Source organism: Pagrus pagrus (genome assembly GCF_965226575.1).
Source record: "Pagrus pagrus genome assembly, chromosome: 14".
In the NCBI taxonomy this organism is placed as follows: Eukaryota; Metazoa; Chordata; class Actinopteri; order Spariformes; family Sparidae; genus Pagrus; species Pagrus pagrus.
Window position 1 is genome coordinate 23584823 of NC_140198.1, and position 20444 is coordinate 23605266.

The 20444-nt window shown below is 42.0% G+C and overlaps 1 protein-coding gene across 7 annotated transcripts in view; it reads right to left on the reverse strand.

Annotated features, from left to right (window-relative positions):
• The window catches only part of camkk1a (calcium/calmodulin-dependent protein kinase kinase 1, alpha a), a 63929-nt gene that overhangs the window by 10356 nt on the left and 33129 nt on the right, over positions 1-20444 (reverse strand). For all 7 annotated transcript variants that reach the window (XM_084374437.1, XM_084374432.1, XM_084374435.1 and 4 more), the window contains 9 exons: positions 18449-18500; positions 15532-15665; positions 11557-11593; positions 11157-11178; positions 9414-9502; positions 6762-6961; positions 3906-3959; positions 3574-3647; positions 866-953 (listed from right to left, as the gene is read on the reverse strand). In XM_084374437.1, coding sequence (XP_084230563.1) covers positions 866-953; positions 3574-3647; positions 3906-3959; positions 6762-6961; positions 9414-9502; positions 11157-11178; positions 11557-11593; positions 15532-15665; positions 18449-18500 — 750 coding nt within the window. The remainder of the gene's footprint in view (positions 1-865; positions 954-3573; positions 3648-3905; positions 3960-6761; positions 6962-9413; positions 9503-11156; positions 11179-11556; positions 11594-15531; positions 15666-18448; positions 18501-20444) is intronic.

Here is a 20444-nt window from a genome sequence, read left to right on the forward strand (position 1 = left end):
GCCACAGTGAACAGGATTTTCTCCGGACTTATCCACAAAACGTCATGTTGCATTCACATGCTGGGGTGGAGGCTCTGACATCCAGGGCTTGAGAGATGACTACAATCATCAGTCATTAACATCACGGATAATTTTGCAGCTCCTTCAGATATTAGGATCAGTGGGCATCAATAGACATTAGTGAAAAAGTAAATGACAAGAATATATGTGTGTAGGTGTTTGTACGCTTACATGTGAGGATATGCATTCATTATTTACCTATTACAGTTGTTCCCTGTGTTGTTTATGTCATGATTCCCCTTCCTGCTTTCATAAGTGCTCTGAAATAAAGTTACTTCCACGTCCCTGCAAGTTTATTTTTGTACCATAACTTGAATTCAAAACTTGTTGTAGTTCACGAATCAATTGTTTGTTATCTCCACTGACTTTAAAGGGTTTAACAAAGCGGCATCTTGGGTATGCATGATGTCTGACAGCCTAATTATCTCCTGCTCCATAAACACAAACAGAGTCTCTGGTGACTCACTGACACATGATTAGACTGTGTCATGGAAACGCGGTGGGGAGTGGGGACCGACATGTGTCCATGGCCGCCCCCGGACCTCCCTGCACCTCACCGAGTTTAGCGCAGCCCTCCATAGAGACAGACATGTTCCATCATGCCCTGCAGCTACACAGCATGCCTAATGAACCCTACTGTATATACCGCAGTGAGGTCAGAGTCCTCTGAGCCAATCACATCAGAGGAAAGCCAAATCATGTTGTGTTAAAACATTTACAATGAAATCCTCATTAGGATCACGCCCGAGTTAGCTGCGACAAACCCCATGGTCTCATTAGACATCTGTTCTGTCCTCCATGTTACCTTTATCTCAGGGATGGTGATCCTGTTGTCAGGGTTCTTGTCCAGCATCCGCAAGATCAGAGTCCGCAGCTCTTCACTGATCTTTGGCCTGCACAGAAACAAGATAATGAGACAGGATTGTTTGTATACATGCTTTACATGTTGAGAACATGGACACCATGGTCATCCATGGCCCTATCAGCTACTATACTCTACTACAATTGTATTTTACTCATAAGTCAAAGTGTGGGACACTTTTTTAGACCAGTTTTTTGGTTTTATCTCAAGCTAACATCTGAATGTCAAATGCAAATGTCAGAATACAATCAAGGAGAGAGAAAATGAGCCCTTTAAAGCTTTTTTCAGTGCCTCGTGATAACATTTTACCATGTGTCAGATTGAGAGATGGCAGGAGATTAAGGTAAGATTGATCTTCTGATATAACTAACTTCTAAGTATTTAGGCTGGTAATAACAATAAATCAAAAACAAAAGTGACAAGTTAATTTACTTTATTAAAATATTCATACTAAAGCGAGCAGCAGGATATTTATCTCCCGTGCAGTTTGCCACTGTGTTCACTGGACACAGGAACAAAGTGACAGCCCATTCTGTCGCCTGCCAGACAGAAAGAAACTACACAGAAGGTTTAATTTTCTAACCTCTGAGAGAAAACTTGTCACTTGTCACTTTCACTCAACATGCAATTGAATGTTTGCTCAACTGAGCAGCAGAATGAATGACACCGATGATGATGATGACACGTGGATAATTTAAGTGCCTATGTTCTTGTTACGCACTTAACTACCAAACCCTAATGTAGGCGATGATCAAGAAAATATAATAAAACAATAAAAAATAATTGGCTTTTCAAGTCACTGAAAACAATGTATAGCAGTAATTCCCAACCAGGGCTGCTCATGCCCATGGGGGAACATCTGCAGCTGCCTAGAGGCTCATGGGAAAGTTGCGGAGTAGCTCAACTAATTCGAAAAAAAAAAAAAAAAAAAATCCAATTAAAAAAGGCAATCTTATATTAAGTCAGCTGGAATATCTGAGCACTACATGTTGTGATTGAGATGGTGTGAAAACTAGTTAGCACCTGAGCTAAGAAGTTGTGAAAGGTAGCAAAAAGTAATGGATCAATGGTTGAAATAGAAAGATAAAAATAAAGGAGGAGGTAAGGAGGTAAAATAGCCGGTGAGCTGAAAGAGACGGACAGATGGTGAAATAGCTTAAAGAATGGATGCATGTGAAGTAGATAAATATAATGGATGAACAGCTGAAATATTGAGCCAAAACTAATGGATAAGCAATAACATAACTCATTTCTCATTTTACTCATTTTGGTTTGCACTGGCTGGGCAATTCTCATACTCATATTTATTATTTATTAATAACAATACACTGCCCACACTGTTTATAATTACACTGTTTATAAATGTATATATTATGTATATACGATTCTATTTCTATTTCTTACCTTTTTATTATATTGTTTATTTTTTACTATGATAATTGTTTATTGTTATATTGAACTGTCCTTTGGCTGCTATGATGCACAAATTTCCCCGTTTGCGGGACTAATAAAGGAATTCTGATTCTGAGACAAAAACAGTTAGCTAAATGTGATACATGGTTAAAATAGTTAATTAAAAGAGATAAATGGTTAAAATAGTTCAAAGTAATGGATAACAAAGCACAAAGTGTCAAATAAATTCTAAAATGAATGGAGAAACATTTAAATAAAGGGATTAAACGATGGATTCCAGTAGGCTCCAGGGTTGTTAGGGGTATGTCTGACAAAAAAAGTTCGGTAGCCACTGATTCAGAGGACATTCTGTCCTGTTTGGGACTTCATGAGCTACAAGTGATGTCAGTGCTCTGAAATATTTGAAATGGTCAGATAAAACCTAGTCAAAACAACCATAGTTTCCCACGCTTAGAAAAGATGCATCTGGGTTAGATTTATTATGATAGACATGTATGTAAGTAAAATAAGTTGATGTGAGCTCAGTCATTGATCACAGTGACAGTGGCAGAATTAAAGTAACCACACCTCCCTACAGGATAATGTTCCTATCAGCGCTGACAACATGGTGCAGCTAACTGTCATTGATTGGTGCAGAGTGTAGATGGGTCCATTAGTGAGATGTGATATTCTGTGCGGGATGAGGCTGATGTTTAATGAACAAGCTCTCTGCACGGCCACTGTCTCTGGCTGAAAACACTTACCACTAACAACATGACACGCGCTCCGACTGCCACTCACAGCCCCGTCACATTTTCCGTGTTTATACTTGATCAGTGTTCCCTCAGTCTATCCCCACTGTCAGCCTCTTCCTGGCTTCCTGTCTCTGTTTGTTCTCTCTCTCTTCTCTTCCATGTTTTTTAAACTCATGGCAGAGGGGAGATAGGGGCACAGTGGCTCGCATTCGTATATGTCCAAGCCACTGATGCCCCTGTTTGCTTTCTCACTGCTTGTTTTGATCACATGCAGGTGACATTTACTGTGTGCTGGCACTGGCCGCTGTGACAGCATATTCATATTCTTGTAGGTGTAATTTGCAACTGGAAAAAAGAAGAAAACGTTTTGTTTTTTTTGGCGACTGAGATGCAGAAGATAACAAACGGCGAGGACAACAGCTGTGGACTGCAGGTGGCTGGAACATCGATGCTGTCTTGTTTAATAAAGCGGAGGAGAGGGAAGGACACGGGAGATTGACTTACGTTTCTGGGAACTCCACAGGCTTGGTCCTTATCTTATTGTGCAAAGCCAATATGTACTCGTCAATAAATGGGCACTGCAGGTGAAGCAGAAGAAAGAGAGTGAAAAACACAAGGAAGGTACATTGAATTACTGAGAAAATATTTATCTCCAGAGACAGCCAAGAAAAACAACAACAGCAAATGTAAAAAAAAAAGAATCGTGATAGATTGATTTTTCTACCAGGTGCTGTGACCAACAAGCATGGGCGTCCGTGAAATAAACACTTCACTGTTACCTTTTCTGGACCCGATGTTGATAAGTGACTGAGAGACAGAAAAAGGTGCAGACTTGCCTTCCCAAAGACGAAACAGTAGAGAGTGACTCCCATGGCCCACACGTCCAGCGCCTTCAAGAAAGTGCCACAAGTAACATTAAATGTGACATAGTGGCAAACGCACTGATAAACATACATTAAAGAAATCCTACTCGCACAAACAAACACGTTGACCGAAGTCAGTGCAGACTGCGTCCGGTGATTTATGGGACATTTTAAGCCTGTTTTTTGGGGACGTCTACCGTCTGATACACTGGAGATGGATGTGTGTGATCAGGTGGAGGCACCGCAGCGATCCATCAGGCTCTTTGTCTTCCCTCAGCCTCTCCCTTCCTGTATGAGCAGCTCTCATACAGGAAGGGAGAGAAATCCATTTCTATTCCTTGATAGATATGAAATGATAAAACTTGCCCTCTTCACCTACGTAATCTATCTGAATGTCACAGACATTTCTTATCAGGCACTGAGCTGTATGACTAACATGTTGTAATGGCCTGATGCACTGCTGGGACTGAGAGCTGAGGGGGTTTAAGCGACATGTGAGTTTCAGATATTAAATGTTTCACTGCTGATTTACACCAAATGCACAAATGGTGGTGCATAATGGACACAGAGCTCTGTGGAATACAGCTTAAACATCAAATCCCAATCAGGTTAGAAAACACGACTAATCAGACAAAAAGGGGGCCAGTATGACTGCATAATATTTATTTAAAGCTCGAGGCTGAGACACTTGAACGCCTCTTACAGTACATCCCTTCTGTCTGCTATCAAATATTCTATTCTGGCCCCTCTTTTATGGACACTCAAGGTCCTTCCTTGAGCGAAACCATCCGTCTGCCATTTGTGATAACCAGTGGAGGAAGGAACATGACCTGACACTATAATGGATAGTGAGCGAGAACAGGATGTCAGTGTTGAGACCAGGGGGGTTGAATGGGAGGATTCTTGGTTATGAAAGTTATACTATGCAGGATTTTCCTAAAACACTCCAAAAGTAATCCCTCTCACTCATCACTTACAACCCAGTAAAAGGGCGCTGGTGTCTGTATCTACAGAGGGCTGCTGCCCTCAGCCTGTATTATCTCAGTATTTTTCTGTGTTTGGGATGTTTCTGGTCGTCAACTTTTGGGCAGTGAGTGCGAAGCCCCCTGCCAATAGCAGCACGCATAAATGTATGTATAAAGAGCTGCAGGCCCGTGTGTCTGTTTGACCGCAGGCAGGGCTGAGCTAGGCACACGCACACGCAGAGAGCAGAGAGCAGAGAGCAGAGAGCAGAGAGCAGAGAGGCAAACAAAGACAGGATGAAGCCCGTACCTCAGAAAATAATGTTTTTATGCCTCTGCACCGTCGGCAGCTGTGGCTGGAGGCATTTTGTTTTCAGGTTGTCCTTCTGTCCGTCCTTCCATCCGTCTGTCCCATTCTTATAAACGCAATATTTCAAGAATGCCTTGGTGGAATTTCTTCAAATTTTGTACAAGTGTCCAGTAAGACTCAAGAATGAACTGATTAGAATTTGGTGTCCAAAGGTCAGAGGTCAAAGTCACTGTGGTCTGTGGCATCATAATATTCTGTCAAAAAACTGTGGCCATGATTCAATGCCACAGCTCAGGAACAGCTACTTGTCTGGTGCACGGAGGCAAACAACTGCGATGCAGTAAAACTTGCTCCCCCTCTTCATTCACTCCCTAGCACGACCACAGCTGCTCTCTCTCAAATTCAAATTCATATAAGCTTTATTGGCATGAATGTTTATGCTGCATTGTTCCCAAAGTTAAATTACATATTATTGAATGATTACATTTTACACAAGCAGACTCTTTCTCTCTGTCTCGTCTGTTGAGCCGGGGAAGAACGGCTGACTTTGAATGTGACGTTTACAGATAGCATCCAACAAATCCTGCATAGTGAACCTTTAACTGTTCTTAACTTAGCAGATGGGGTTGATTCACAAGCCTAATAAGATCTCTCAAGCTGCAAGAATGATGGAAACAGTAAATCGTAGAGGCAGGTGGTAATCAATCCAATCATTAGCCCTTTTCACACATACGCTCTGCATTATCGCCGCAACCAAGGCTCGCCTTTCTCTTCTCTGCCTTTGTTTGTTCACACTGAACTAAGTTACCACATTACTGTTGTATGGTCCTGTAACGTTGCTTTGTGGGTTTAAGTGTGGGACATTTCTCTTTTATTTGATGAGTGAAGGATCTGTTTAGCTGTCAGACTGTGAACACCATCGGATTGACACACCCCTCTTCTGCGCTGCCGGCTTTTCCATTCACACCGACGCCGTCTCGCCTCTGCTGCAGCTCTGATACTACCTCCAGAGGCAGATCAGAGCCAGAGCCAAACTGTCCCACCTCACTGCATCTGCAACTTTCACACAGATGTCGAGGCGGCGTATCGGCGTATGATTCCCACATTGAAATGGCAGTGTGAATGGGGCTATTATGGACGATTGTCAGGTTATCCTTGACAAACATGACAGATCATTACCTGCAGAAACTGCAGGAACAGTGTAATGATGTGAAACTTTTCCAAATCAATACCAGGCATGTAAAACCAATAGCCTCATTCCATTTCTTGACTCTGGTAATGGGCCTGTTTTTCAGCTGCATTACTGGCTCCCTGGTCCATTAGTCCCAGCTAACACACAGGGGAAAAGACTCACAATGACAATTTGTTCTTTGGATTAACAGGCTGGCAAAGGTCTGAAAACTCATCTTGGCTTAATGGTTCTCGTTTTCAAACTTGACTTTAAGGCTTAGGCCTGCAGCTGCTGTAACCACAGGAGTTTAAACTCGGGCACACTCTGATGAGCACAGATAAAAAAAGCACTTCATTTTTTAATGTATGAATGAAGAGTTAACTCACTTTTCCACTGAAGCTCTTCCGCGTGTCAGAAAGGGTCTCTGGTGCCATGAATGCAGGAGTGCCAGCAGTGCTGGACAGCAAAGCATCGTTGCCCTCAAACTGGTTGCTCACCCCGAAGTCTGCTATCTTCACATGGCCATCGTCGCCAAGTAACAAGTTAGAAGGCTTGATATCCCGGTGGACAATTTTCTGGTAGTGCACTGAGGACAAGAAACAGGAAGTAAACTGTCAGATTTTAGGACTACTGCAACATCTAAGCTGCCACAAACCAGACAAAAGAAGTCATGATGATTCAGTTATTCTTGGACTCTCACCAGTAGAAGGGCTGAAAAAAAATAAAACACTTTTGCATGCCAGTTGTTTTGTGTTTCAGTTCAAGATTTCAGGGTGCATTCTTCTTATAAAAATATGTTTTTTGCAAAGATCATCATTATGACGATTAACAAATCGTTGCTTTGACCTTAAGAATGATGTGAATACTTTCAACTTCAGTTCATCGAAGACTGAAAGCGAAGCGCTTCTCTCAGCCTTAAGACTTAATAGCCGTCTGGAGCTATGCCCTGGACACTTCACTGATTGGATAAGTGTCGCCTTCTTGTCTGAGGAGGTCTTATTAAAACATGAGACACTTGACTTAATAAAGGTCTTAGCAATTAAACATGATTAGCACTAATAATACTCAAAACACACAGAGAATGACAAGTGACATCTATCATTGAGGCTAATTTAGGCATCAGAAGACATGATTTGTCTCTTACATTGTGACACAAATGCCTCATTATGAGTTTACTAAATAAAAATTAACAGACATTGACAACTTAGGTGGCTTGTTATGGAGCCCTTGTTCAATATTAAATAACTGTATCAGTGATTATAAAATAAAAAGGCGTATGAACGAAACAATAATTTGGCAAATAAATCAGGAAATTATTGAAACTCCGCTTGTAATTACAAAAACAATATTTTACCATTCTTCTGTTTTTAATCCTTACTTCAGCTGCATGTTGAAGTATCCTCGGCAAAGATACTGAACCCCACATTGCTCCTGATGGTTGTTCCACCGGTGCGAGTGTGTGTGAATAGCTGAGCATAGAAACGTCAGATAGGAAGCGCTGTATTGCTCCTGATGAGCAGGTGTTGCCTTGCATGGCAGCCTCTGGCATCAGTTTATGAATGTTCATGTAATCAGTTGAATGTGACAGGTGTTGTAAAGCGCTTTGAATAGTCAATAGACTAGAGACGTGCTATAAAAATGCCTCCACTTACCATTTTAAAGGAGTTCATTTTGATTTCATTTTTGACACTTTAATTTCAAAATGTCCTTTTTTCCCAATGACACTCTTATTTTATAATGACACTGATTATGTGATCACTCTTTACATGACAGCGGTGATGTCACTGCTCTCTAATCTCCCAGCAAATCACCAGCCACATGCCTATGAAGCTAGCAAGCCCAACAACTGCTATAACATTAGAAAAAGACACGTCTTTCTTCGGGGGTTGCTCGGGCCAACAGGAGCTAGCCGACGCTGCTAACAATATGAATGAACTTAAAGCGGTTTAGTCACTGTGTCTGTTTATCTACAGCAGCTTCCAGTTTGTTGAGATCAGAATAATTTTAACATTGTTATAGCTCCAGCTAACTGTCACAGTTCAAATGTCAAAAATATGCAGACGTTTGAAAAGGGGCATATATTATATTATTGGTTATTTTATATATCTGACACCACAGATTCATGATGATTTTTTCAAAATTCCTTTTTTATGCATTTCATTGCGAAGACATTGGGCCCATGTTGTTAGTCACCATGATTGTGGCTTGGAAATATGTCCTTGCTCTCAAGCTACACTTTATACAGATATACAAGTAGTCCACAGTTTTATTTTCAAGAGGGTCAACAATAGAAAGAAGCAGATTGTAGCTTTTCAATCAGAGTCACCGGGCTCATCCGCCCTGCTGAAGTACCCCTGAGCACCAAATACAGCTAAGCCTCCCTGTGACTTACTGTATGTAACCTGTGACTCATAAGGTGTAAGCACTCAAAAACAGTCCTGTGAAAAACGACCTGTACTTTCTGACATTACTGTTTTTACTGTTTATACATTCGTCGATGACGTGCTGTCACATGTAACTCTGTTGAAGAAGTGTATAAACGACATGTACTGTACTTGTTTCTGTAGGTTTCTGCAGCCTCATTTTCAAGATGGACCTCAAAGCTCAGAGAGAGGCAGCATTGATCCCTAATCATTAGGCTCGTAGCCCAGTGAAACGGAGCCAGAGCAGCAAATGAGGACACAGTTGAGAAAATCTGTTTCACTGAACTGAGGCTCAGTACTGCAGCCAGACCCCAGGGCCATGGAAACAAAGGGTCAAGAACACTTTGTTGTTTTACATAAAACGGAAAATTCTACCATATGACACAGTGGTCCAAATGTTTCTGTTTTTACACTGTGAGCATCACAACGGGTATGATAAAGAGGGATATCTTTAGAAAAAGGAACATCTCATGCTTTTCTGGCCGCTAGAAACACTAAAGCTGCACGTAGCTGTGTGAGTGGGCGTGGGGCACCAGAGATTTGAATCACTAAAAATGCATTAATCAGTTTCCCTTCACAGATATGTTTCACAGACTCAAAGACAGAGATACGTACGGTACTCTATGCCCAGGATGACGTCTCTGAAGTACAACCTCGCCTGCTCTTCCGACAGAGGACTGTCTGTGGGCACTTCCATCACTGGACTGCAAATCCACGTAGGCAGAAGAGCAAACACACACACACACACACACACACACATACAGAGCGAGGCAGACAAATCCACAGATTAGCCGTTTCCTTATTAGCACAGGAATTTGATACCAAATGTGAAGACATTCAAACATCTAAGCAGCCGTACAAATCCTGATCAAACATCACTAATGTTCAAAAATCAGTGATAAAGACCATTTGGTCTCCTTTGTACGTAGATCCAGAACCCGACAGCACCAAAAACAGCTGAGTATCTGTTTGGATGAGTGTACAGACATAAATAAACCACTATGTCATTATTCCAAACGCCTTCTGGAAAGACAAGGCTGCCAGTTAATGACTGTTTTCATCATATATTTCATCGTAGGTCTTGATGATCTTTTTGTAACAATGAATTTTACCCTCGGCCCCATTTACACACACAGTGCACAGAGGGTTTAAAATAAAGAGTACCCAATTCTTGAGGCAATTAAATACTGTAATTGTTTACGTCTATTGTCTGTGAAAAGTAATAACGCACAGGAAAATAGTTATAACAATTTTAGGGGAATTCGATATCACTGTGTTGGTGTTGTTCCTGGAAAAATCATAATGAGTGTTGCTCTATGACAATCATTTCAACTTTGGAAATCTATGTATCCAGATGGGAACGTTATTAGCACACACTTATTATTTTGACGCTACGCTCAGCTTTTACATTCCACTTCTTTTTAGTTTTCCTTTGCTGTTTGGTTAGGTTTAGGGAACTAAAACACCTGGTTAGGTTTCGGAAAACATGGTGTGGGTTAAAAAAAGACCCTTTCGTAATATTTAAAACATGTTTGACAGGATAACTTCTCAATACATTCCTTAAATTATGACAAAAATGGTTTGCAATAAAGTCTGAGTGCACTATTAAAGGTTTAAAGTCAAAACTCAAGTCACGTTATGGAAGTGTTTGCTATGCGTTAGTACTCTAGTAGCAATACAAGTAGCAGCGAAAGTGGTCACAGTGCCAGCTCTAGTAACACTTTTCTCCCACTGTTAACATTAGTGGTACAAATATGAGTATTAAGTGGTAGAATGAGTTGTAGTACAATCAGTATTAGTAGCTGTAGCAATAGAAGCTGAGGCAGTAGTAGCAGAAGCATAAAAGTTTTTATAAGTAGCAGTTGTTTTAATCAGCTCAGCTGTCTATCATGTCTCTGCCAGTGGCAACAAGACAGCAAACACCTCTTCTCATGATGAAACAGAGCATGGCTTCCCATTAAAAGGAGAACATAACTTATTAATGCACATATGTGAAATGACACCGACTGCTCCCTCCCACCTCCAGTCGCTTAAAATAACAAAACATCTTATATCATTAGATCATCACAAACATTCTGTGGTGTAGGAAGGAACAGCTCATGCATCGGGACGTGAAACATTTACACGGCTGACTGCCACTGGTAATAACTGTGAAAACCTAAGAACGTTATGAATCTCTTTGAAGTCTGGGATGGAACAAACACCCGCGCTGTGCCGGCTCGGAGTACTGAAGGAGAACACTGCAGATACGGAGGCAGGGGCGGAGGGATGAAGAAGTGAGGAGGTGAAGGTAGAGGAAGAGAGAGGAGGGGGGTGAGCCTTAAATTATTTAAAGAAAAGGACATGTCCTGTACTCACCCCTTACGCATCAGCTCAAACACTGTCAGGAAAAAGGAGGAAGAAGGAAAAAGGAACAAACAATTTATTCATCCATTCATTCATTCAGCCGGGGCTGACCACTGAGGCAACGCCCCAGCATCACATTATTCAGTTACCATAACATTGAATTAGCTGAATGAGCACATAAGCACATAAAAGGTTTTGAGGTTTTACACTAACTGTGACCTGGCACTGCTGATGGAGGCTTTCTGCATAATGTGTCTACCCTGAGGTGGTGTGGAAGGAAGCGATGGGGTGATCTTAATTATGAATAAGTTATACGAACACTTGTTGGTGGCATATGTGCCGAGTGCCAAAGGCTGACAAGGGGCAAAAAATAGAGTGAAAGATTTGGACAGAGAAGATATGGTCTGCTTACCCATGTGAAGGTTGTCCTCCGCTGGATCATCCAGCACCTGCAACAGTAACATAATCATCATGAATGAAAACCTCAAGGTCCCATATTGTAGGTACAGGTGGGTGTGAAAAATATCAAACTAAACCTTTAGAAAGCTGATATGTTGCATTCAGGACCGAGTCTTTTCTTCCTTACAAAGGACTGAGCAGAGTTATGAGGTAACTGTGATGATGAAAATGACCTTTTGGCCTTAACTTTGTTCTCATATGAAAGCTACTTGTAATTCTCAACAGGAAGGCTGTTGATGGAAGCTGTAAATTAAAACACAGTCAGCAGTCTGGCAGGTCCATGGCTGGACTAACCTGCTACGGGGGCCCGGGGACGAGGTGATCTTCTGGGGCCCCTTCAGCCCCCATTGAGCTATGAACTTTTAAATGTCTTTATTATCTTGTGACATTTCTAAGATCCATCTAAGAGATAAAGTGATGCAAAAATTACAGTAACTACAAGAACGCAGTAATTGAAGTTACTGCACTGTCTATTAACACCGGGACTCGATTGTATTTGACTGAAACTAGACTCAAATATTTACAGTTTTCTTTGACAGAGATGAGACTAAAATGCCCAGACTGAGTCAAATAACATTTGGCTTCATAAGAAACAGGACACGGTTGATTTAATATGATAAAGACTAACACGTTTTTGACACAGGACCAAGACTTCATAAGAAAATCTCCCTGTAGCCCGCTCCTCAACTCTGCCTGAGGCTCGAGGCACCAGACTACATTAGCTGCTACCTGCACAACACACTCCAATCTCCGACCAAACTGTCTGAGGTCGAGCTGCATTGTGAGTAGTGCAGGTGCCGTGTTTTGACAAGGACAAAGCAGAAGAAAACCGTCTCTCTCTCGCTCTGCAGCGTCACTTTGGCTGGTTGAGCATGCAGCTGTGGACAGGTTAATGAACACAGGTGCTCCCACAGGACTACATGGTCAATGCTTTGCTTGTTAAAGGCAACAGCTCGCAGCGTTCAGAAACCACAGGACACTCTGGCCATCTGGAGCATCCGTCTAAATGCAACATCCTGGTTAATTTAAATTACCACAGTGAGTACACAGAGTGCTGGAAAAACAAGGGCAGGAAATCGGCTCTAAAGCAACAGGAACACTCTTTACTCACGCCAGTTTTAGCAGGCGGTGAAACAGGCGATGGGTAAATGTTTGCTCATACAGTCTAATACACGTCGGCTTTAATAAATACTGTTATTTTTGCATTACAGACTGTTTTCTCCCTTTGTTCCAACAGTAAATTAACTGCTTTTGTGTGCAAACCATTAATATGCTAGTTATCTATTTGTAGCTGTCGACTGAAGCAGCGACTAAGATGCATTAAAGTGTATCTTGGCTTATGGGGAAATGAATTTACAATGCTCCCCACTGCCTTCCTGAAATATTTCAGGTTCGCCTCCTAATACAGTATTCACAACGCCCCTGGTCACTTTTTGACTTCAACACCACTGTGATCATCTGTTGGAGGTTCAACTGGAGGCTCTCAGAAACAGGCCAGAGAAAATAGGGGTGCAGCCTTTGTCGGTTACGCCTCCAAGCCAAGGAAAACACATCTATAGATATCAGCTGGCTTCAGATTTTTAAAGCAGAAGCTAAAAAAGTCTCTATCTCTTTACTTTAGCCTTAAAAGGTCATATTGATAATATTTTAATGGGTTAGGGTCGATACAACCCCCGAAACTTTATTTAAAATGTTGTAGTTTACTGTGTTTTTGCTATAATTATCATTGGGTTTTATTCTCCCTTTTATTCCTCTTTCATTGTGTTCATTCCATGTCTTTGCTCTGCATGTGCATGTCATTTCTTTGTCGTGCAGCACTGTGAGCAGCATTTCTCATTCCTCAGCTTCATTTCATTATTATTATTATCAAGTGGCCGCTCTCATAACAATCGCATGCCTCGGCGAGTGTGGGGCCGGTCTTACTTTCTCTTCCCAACCATCTGTGACAAATGACCATATCACTTTCATCAGTTTTAATCTGTTCCACTCTGCGTCTGCTTTAATGTTTCAAAACGAGAGAAAAAGTATTTTCATAATTAGATGGACTGGACTGCAGCCTCACAGGAATCAGTTGGACGCCCATAATGAATGTGATCCCGACCCAAGCACGGCCCATTTAAATGGATGAGGAGGGAGAGAGAGAGATGGAGAGGAGGAAAGCAGGTTTTCCCGATGCCCACATATGCCCATTATGAGAGAGAAAGTGAGGGCGGACAAATAAGGGGAGAGATGAGTGTGTGTGTGTGTGTGTTTGTGTCTCTTCACCGCAGGAGTGAGCAGAGGAGTAGAAGTACTCGGCTTTCACTTAAAAAACTCTTTCATATTTCTGGCACACTCTCCGCCCGAGCAAGCCAGACAGCTTTCCTACTGACTGACTCCCTGAGCTTAACTCCCGACCACGCCGCCAGTGCCCCCGCCATCTGGCCCAGATTGAAAAACACTCCGATAATATCACAAGGGAGCGGCGGGCATCTCGAGTCACGTCTTTCCAAATCGCCTATCATTTTTCATAAACAGCCGCCTTTCAAATCTTGTCACCTTTAAACTTCCCCCGACTCACTTTGAGAACGTGGGCCGACAATCCATTTACAGGGTAGAAGATTTGTTTTTCCTGAAGATATCACCGAAACATCACAGAGGTCCAAGTGACAGAAGCGTGATGCATGTGTTGGAGGGGAAGCCTATCTCAATCTTCCCACATGTTTCCTGGCAGCAGGGTTTTATCCACCTTTTTGTGCTGATGTAAACGATATGACACAAGTACGGGGCATGAGTCAGAGTATCTTAGACCTGTCGTGGTTGTCCACATGCGATTATCAGAGACTCGGTTATGAAATGCCACATTTCAGTGTGTAGAACATGATTCACTGATGAAGAGGTGTGTGTATCTTCACAATTCGTGCTGGAAATTTATGTAACCGGATTAAGAATCTGAAGCCCATGCCATCTCCTGCAGCTCTGTGAGGCTGTGCTAAGGCACAAAAGTGATTTGAGCTAAATGCTGATGTCAGCATGCTAATGCTAACGCTAGCATTCTGATTAGGGATGCCAGTTACGTTTAATTTTTCTTTAAAGAGCCTGACAACCTTTATCTGGTAACTAACCGGTTAATGATATTAAACAGAGGCGCTTTCCTTTTAGTCCGCTGCTGTCCAGCAGTCACCTGTCAGAGCTAACGTTAGCTTGTCTGCTCTGGCTCGCTTGACAGCAACACGTTTCCATGTTTTGTTTATTCAGCATTTACGGCTGCTGTTGGATGTTGCTAATGGCTCATAATGGCCCACTTGGTGGGAAGGGTTATTTGAGTGGGCTATCACTGTTAGCATTACATATCTGTATTGTGTTTATCAAGAGCAAGTGCCACAATGTTTAGTGTTTCAGTTCACTGACTCATGCTGTTGAACTTGACTCTTTATTAACATCCACAGTCATACATGAACAGACTAGCATGTAGCATCTTAGCTGCTGTGATTGAGCTTATCTCAAAAACAAAGCTCCATCCAAATCACAACTTCATGTTCAGTAATTATCGTAGGATTGCCTTGAATGTCATCTCAAATCCCATTTGTTGTAAACTCACAGACCTCTCCGGCCCAAATATGGAATTATATCAACATCTGCCGACCCAAATTTCCCAAAGGCTACAACCTTTACTATACCATCCCATGGTTGTTGAAATAGGGCTGAACATCTGACAATGCCATCCCGGGTGATCTGCTGCTAGCATGGCTGGAAACTGCTGAGAACACATTCTCATCCATGTATGCTTGAACGTTTTGAATGTAAGACGCTCATTCAGTGAACCCGTTTTGAACTGTCATTAAGTGAGTCATAGACAGATTATGCATTGGTTGGTTTATGAATGGAAACTTTGCAACTCTTTAATGTTTTGTCCTCAATAACAACCAAAAGACAGAGACGCTCTCACCTCCACCAGCTTGACGATATTAAGATGGTCCAGTTTCTTAAGGATGGCGATCTCTTGGTAGACCCTCTCCAGGGGTCCTAGGATTTTGGGCTGCTCTCCTTGGGCTGCCTTCGGTCCTCTCGGGGGAGGGCGACCTGCAGACCAGCACGCACATCAGTCTTTAGAGTGGGTCAGATACAGATTCTCCAAGATAAAAACACAATGCAATCTTGAAACTTCAGACAAAATGACAAACACGGCTGCAGATGTTAGCCTCATGCTAATTAGCGTTTTTTATCCCCCTCTACATTCTCTATATGTCATGTTGGAGAGTTTTAGTCTATTGACATTTGCAGTTCTAAGGCCTTTTCCCCTTTACATGATTGAGTTTGGATATCATATCACGGCTTTCTCACACACTGATTGTGGTGAAGGTTTGTGCAGACTTTCATTGTCTCCAGGGGATGAATCCACTCCGGTCTGTTAGTCCTATTAACCGCAGGGCAAGCCTTTATTACTTGTCCGATATTTGCATTAAGATTGGTTTAAAAGGCACAAACACAGCTGAGAGGTGATGACCTGCGATCCACTGCAGATGATTTAACCTCCCTTGTAGCTGACAAAAGCAACATTCAGTGTAACATGACACACCTTAACAACCATGTTTGTAATTGCGATTATGTTACTTCCTCGTTAACATCCTTTGTAAACACTCATACAGACGGTGAATTGTGTACACGGCCAAACATGTCATTCGTGGTATGACTGCGTGTGTGTTTACTTTCAGGAACCTGTATTGCTGTTATAACACACAATAGACAGTCGTGCTGCTGATGTGAAGAACCTCCTGCAGGGTGTCCTGTAGGTTTATCTGCCAAACCTCCATCTTTCTTTGCAGCTGATTTACTTCATCTTACTTTGTTTTGTCAACTGATGGTTGACTGTCATGGCTTCAGTTTTTGGTTTAGTCTGTAGTTATATCCTCATGTGTCTTGTTGTCATTTTCCACTTGCTCATGTGTGTTCCCAGGGCACATCCCAATTCCCTTAAATTGCATCCACGTTTGCCTCATTTGCGTCTTTTCCTTGCGCCTTAGTCCCTCCCGCTGAGGATTCGTGGAGAGGTGTGAGGAAACCATGCGAGGATATGTGATCACACCGATATGTCTTCAGAGAAATGAGACGTCCTTTCCTCTGGAGCTGGATCAGTTGTTAGTCGGCTTTAAGAACTCGAGACTTTTGATGATTTTGTGCCAAAAACGCCGTTATCTACATATATTATATATTATAGAACTAATAATTGTGGAGAGATGTTCATAATAATTAAGTTAAAATGATGTGCCGCATATGTAATTGCACGCAGCTCTGGTAACGGAGAGACTCTCTTACATCAATTTTTATAGTGCAGGTAATGAGACGTATTATTTCACCCACCAGGAGCTCATCTGATATTAATCTCAATGTTTATTTTTATGACCTGGACCTCCCAATGCACAGATTTCCCACGGTGTCCATGGATATACCTGTCAACCACACATCACTATAAAACAAATGTGTCTTCGCACTACACTTCTACACTTGGAAGTTAGATTGTGATGAACTTGATTCACAGAGGGCTGAAAATACAGATTAAATCAGATTTCTTTTGAGTTGTTATTCTGTCTCTGCATGATTTTAGCTGCTGTCTCTGCCCTACAGTTTTGCTGGATAATCACTTTTTTTTTTCAAAGGCTCATTTCTGGAGAAACTCTAACAGCTGGATCTGCATCTGCTTTGCTGTCTGGTTTTGTGGTTTGTTGGGAGTTCAGTTCCTGTTTCATTCTCACAGTTTTATCACTCACTGGACATGTTGGGATGTGATGCTCCTGCTGATCTCCTGATTATTGAGTTTCATTCAAGCGAAGCTTCTGTTGTACACGTTTAACTTCTTCTGGGAGTTCAGTCTGCGCCGGTGATCTCCTGTCAGTTAACTGTTTAACAAACAGCTGCACATGAAGAACAAGCTGTATTTATACAGTGTGCTGTGTATTTATACTGTGCACTGTGTATTTATACCTTGTACTGTGTATTTATATCATGTACTGTGTATTTACATTGTGTACTGTGTATTTATACTGTGTACTATTTATACTGTGTACTGTGTATTTATACCATGTACTGTGTACTTATACCGTGTCCTGTGTATTTATACTGTCTTCTGTGTATTTATACTGTCTTCTGTGTCTGCTCAGAAGCACAGGAACCATTTCACTTGTAGAATGTGGTCTCGGTGTTCTCGCTCTTCGATCCTCGCTCTTCAAAGCACAATTAAGAGCTTTGGGACGGCCTGCAAGATGGCGGACAGGAACGACTTCCGGTTCAAGTGAGAATCGAGGAGCGAGGAAACGACAATTAAGACAAATGAGACTCCCCTCCAGTGTTCTGTTCCCCTCCTGTGCTCCTCCCCAGTCTGATCCCCCCCCCACCTGTCTCCCATCAGTCTGATTAGCACCGCCCTGTTCTCAGTGTCTCTCCACCAGCACCTCGCCCCCTCGCTGGTTTGGATTGTATTCCAGCCTGTGCTGTTCCCTCACTCTTTGTTGGTTCATCTGTTCCGTTTCCCCACGTCTCTCCTGTGTTCCTCATGTTCCCCGAGCTTCTGGTTTGTTCTTCTTTTGGGTTTGGTATATCTCCTTGTTTTTGTGTTTTTTTGTGGATTTGCTCCTGCCTGTTTTTTGTTAGTTTTGAAGCTTTTTGGAGTTTAGTTCTTAGGATTTTGGGGGATTTTGGACTGTGGATTGCAGCTTTCATCATTTAAGCTCATGTTTTGTTGTGTCAGCCTGCCTGCCTGTTTGTCTGTATTTGAGTCCCTTTGTGTGAAACCTGACAGTGATTAGTTAATTTCTAGGTAGAGACTCATTTCTCGTTCAACAGACTACACTGAATAAAATATTACTTACGTGGGAAACCACACTGCTTCATTAACTTCTTCTTGGACACCACCTTCATGGCCTAGGAGAGTGGAAAATTTCGATCATACAGCATGTTCACACTCAGCCATTCACAGTCATGTATACCAAAACAATAAAATAAAGTTAAGATGTAATACAAGTGTACATGACGACAAACAATACAACAATATACCTTCAAAATGTAACTAGAAACATGATCGCTGTTAGCAATGCAGTGTCCTAACATGTCCCTTCATCAGAATGAGGACGTTTTAGTGTCAGTGGACGTGTTGTCTTCGTTATTATGCTTTGTAAAAGGTCAGGAGAGGATCAGAAGAGATAAGTCTGAGGCGACTGAAGCTTTAGTTGAAAAGAGCATCTAACAGTTATTTAAGGACAACTCTGTCTGTGTGTGTGTGTGTGTGTGTGTGTGTGTGTGTGTGTGTGTGTGTGTGTGTGTGTGAGAGAGAGAGAGAGAGAGAGAGAGAGACAGAGAGAGAGGACAAAGTCAAAGTCATTGTGACGCCTTGTTACAAGGAATAAGTTATGCAAAGGAAGAAGAGAGAGAAAACAACATTTACTGCATTTCAGACATTTCTCCAAATATCAGACGCTGCTCTGCTGTCAGAGCAACTTATTCTTGTTAAGGTGAAACATTCTGTATTACTTCACAACAAGAGAAAGTTTCAGCGCTGCACAGTTCAGCAGTTTCTTGTAAAGCTGCAGTCGTGTTTTTCGTGGCTGTGACTGTGCACAAAGCAGATCTTCTCCTGTTCACAGTTTTCATTGTGTGCTGCCTTTGTTTGCGTGCGTGTGTGTGTCTGTGGACTTGTGGGTGGGTGTGTGATGACTCAGCCGGAGTCACCAAACAGTTAAAAAAAAAAAAAAGCCATGCAACATTTAGAATTATTGCCGCTTTCAAGTCGCAAAGTTCACGTTGCCACACAGGCGCTCGGACAATTAAATTAGTCTCGACCGTTTCAGAGTTCATCACACATTGTGGTGTTGACGGTGGAGCTCCAGTTAATGGCTTCCCACTTCAAAGCTACATTCTGACTGTGTAGGCAGGTGTCGGTGCCTCATCACAGTTTCACTCGCAGTATTTTAACAAATGTGAAATTTGTAATGACTCAAATTTCACTTTTTAGAAGACGATGGCAATAACTTTAGAAAACGACAGGATTAAAAGGTAACGTAGGTTCAGTTAAGGACCAGCTCTTCCGATACTGTGCTCACTGTGCCATCAAGTCTCTTCTGTAAGTCTCTGCACACAAACAATACTTCTGCAGTGAGACTTACGTTTATGAAAACCATAAATGTTACACGCAAGCAGTAAAGGCTGAGTGAGCTCACCTTCACTGAGTGTTGACATCGAGGCTGGAGTAATCTCATTGGGTGCTCCAGATGTGAGCCCCCACACCGACCTGATGCTGTATTTCAGTTAGTTTGCTTTAATTTGGGTTATTCACCAAGTACACGCAATATCAAATGATATCACCATGTTACAGTGTACCTGTACAAAACAGGCCCTCAATATTAGGTCAAAATCACAGACTGCATTGAAAGGTAAAAATGCTGGAGCTACCTTCATGTAGTGATCCTTGAAAAGGAACGTTTGGTTCTGCTCCTCTGCTGTTTTCTAATAAAGCCTGACTCAGGGCTGAGCTTTATAATAACCTCGTGAATTTACTATATGCAGCTTTTTATGAGTTCCTGGGTGAGCAGGATGTCGCTTCTTCTGCAACAATGAAGTTAAAATGAGCATAGATGATGGGGAGGGGGTTCTGATGAGTGATGTGATTGATTTGATCGTGTGTACAGCTGATCTCTGAGGAAACATGTAAAACACAATCACGCACAGCAGCAACATGAATCTGTGTTTTCTGGACAGATTTAGTTGCACTCGCACAGAGCAGCACAACTGGTTCTACTAAAAGCGCTGGTTTGGTTTTATACAACGGACATCAGATCCTCCAGCAGCTATTTTGTCTGAAATATAAGTAAA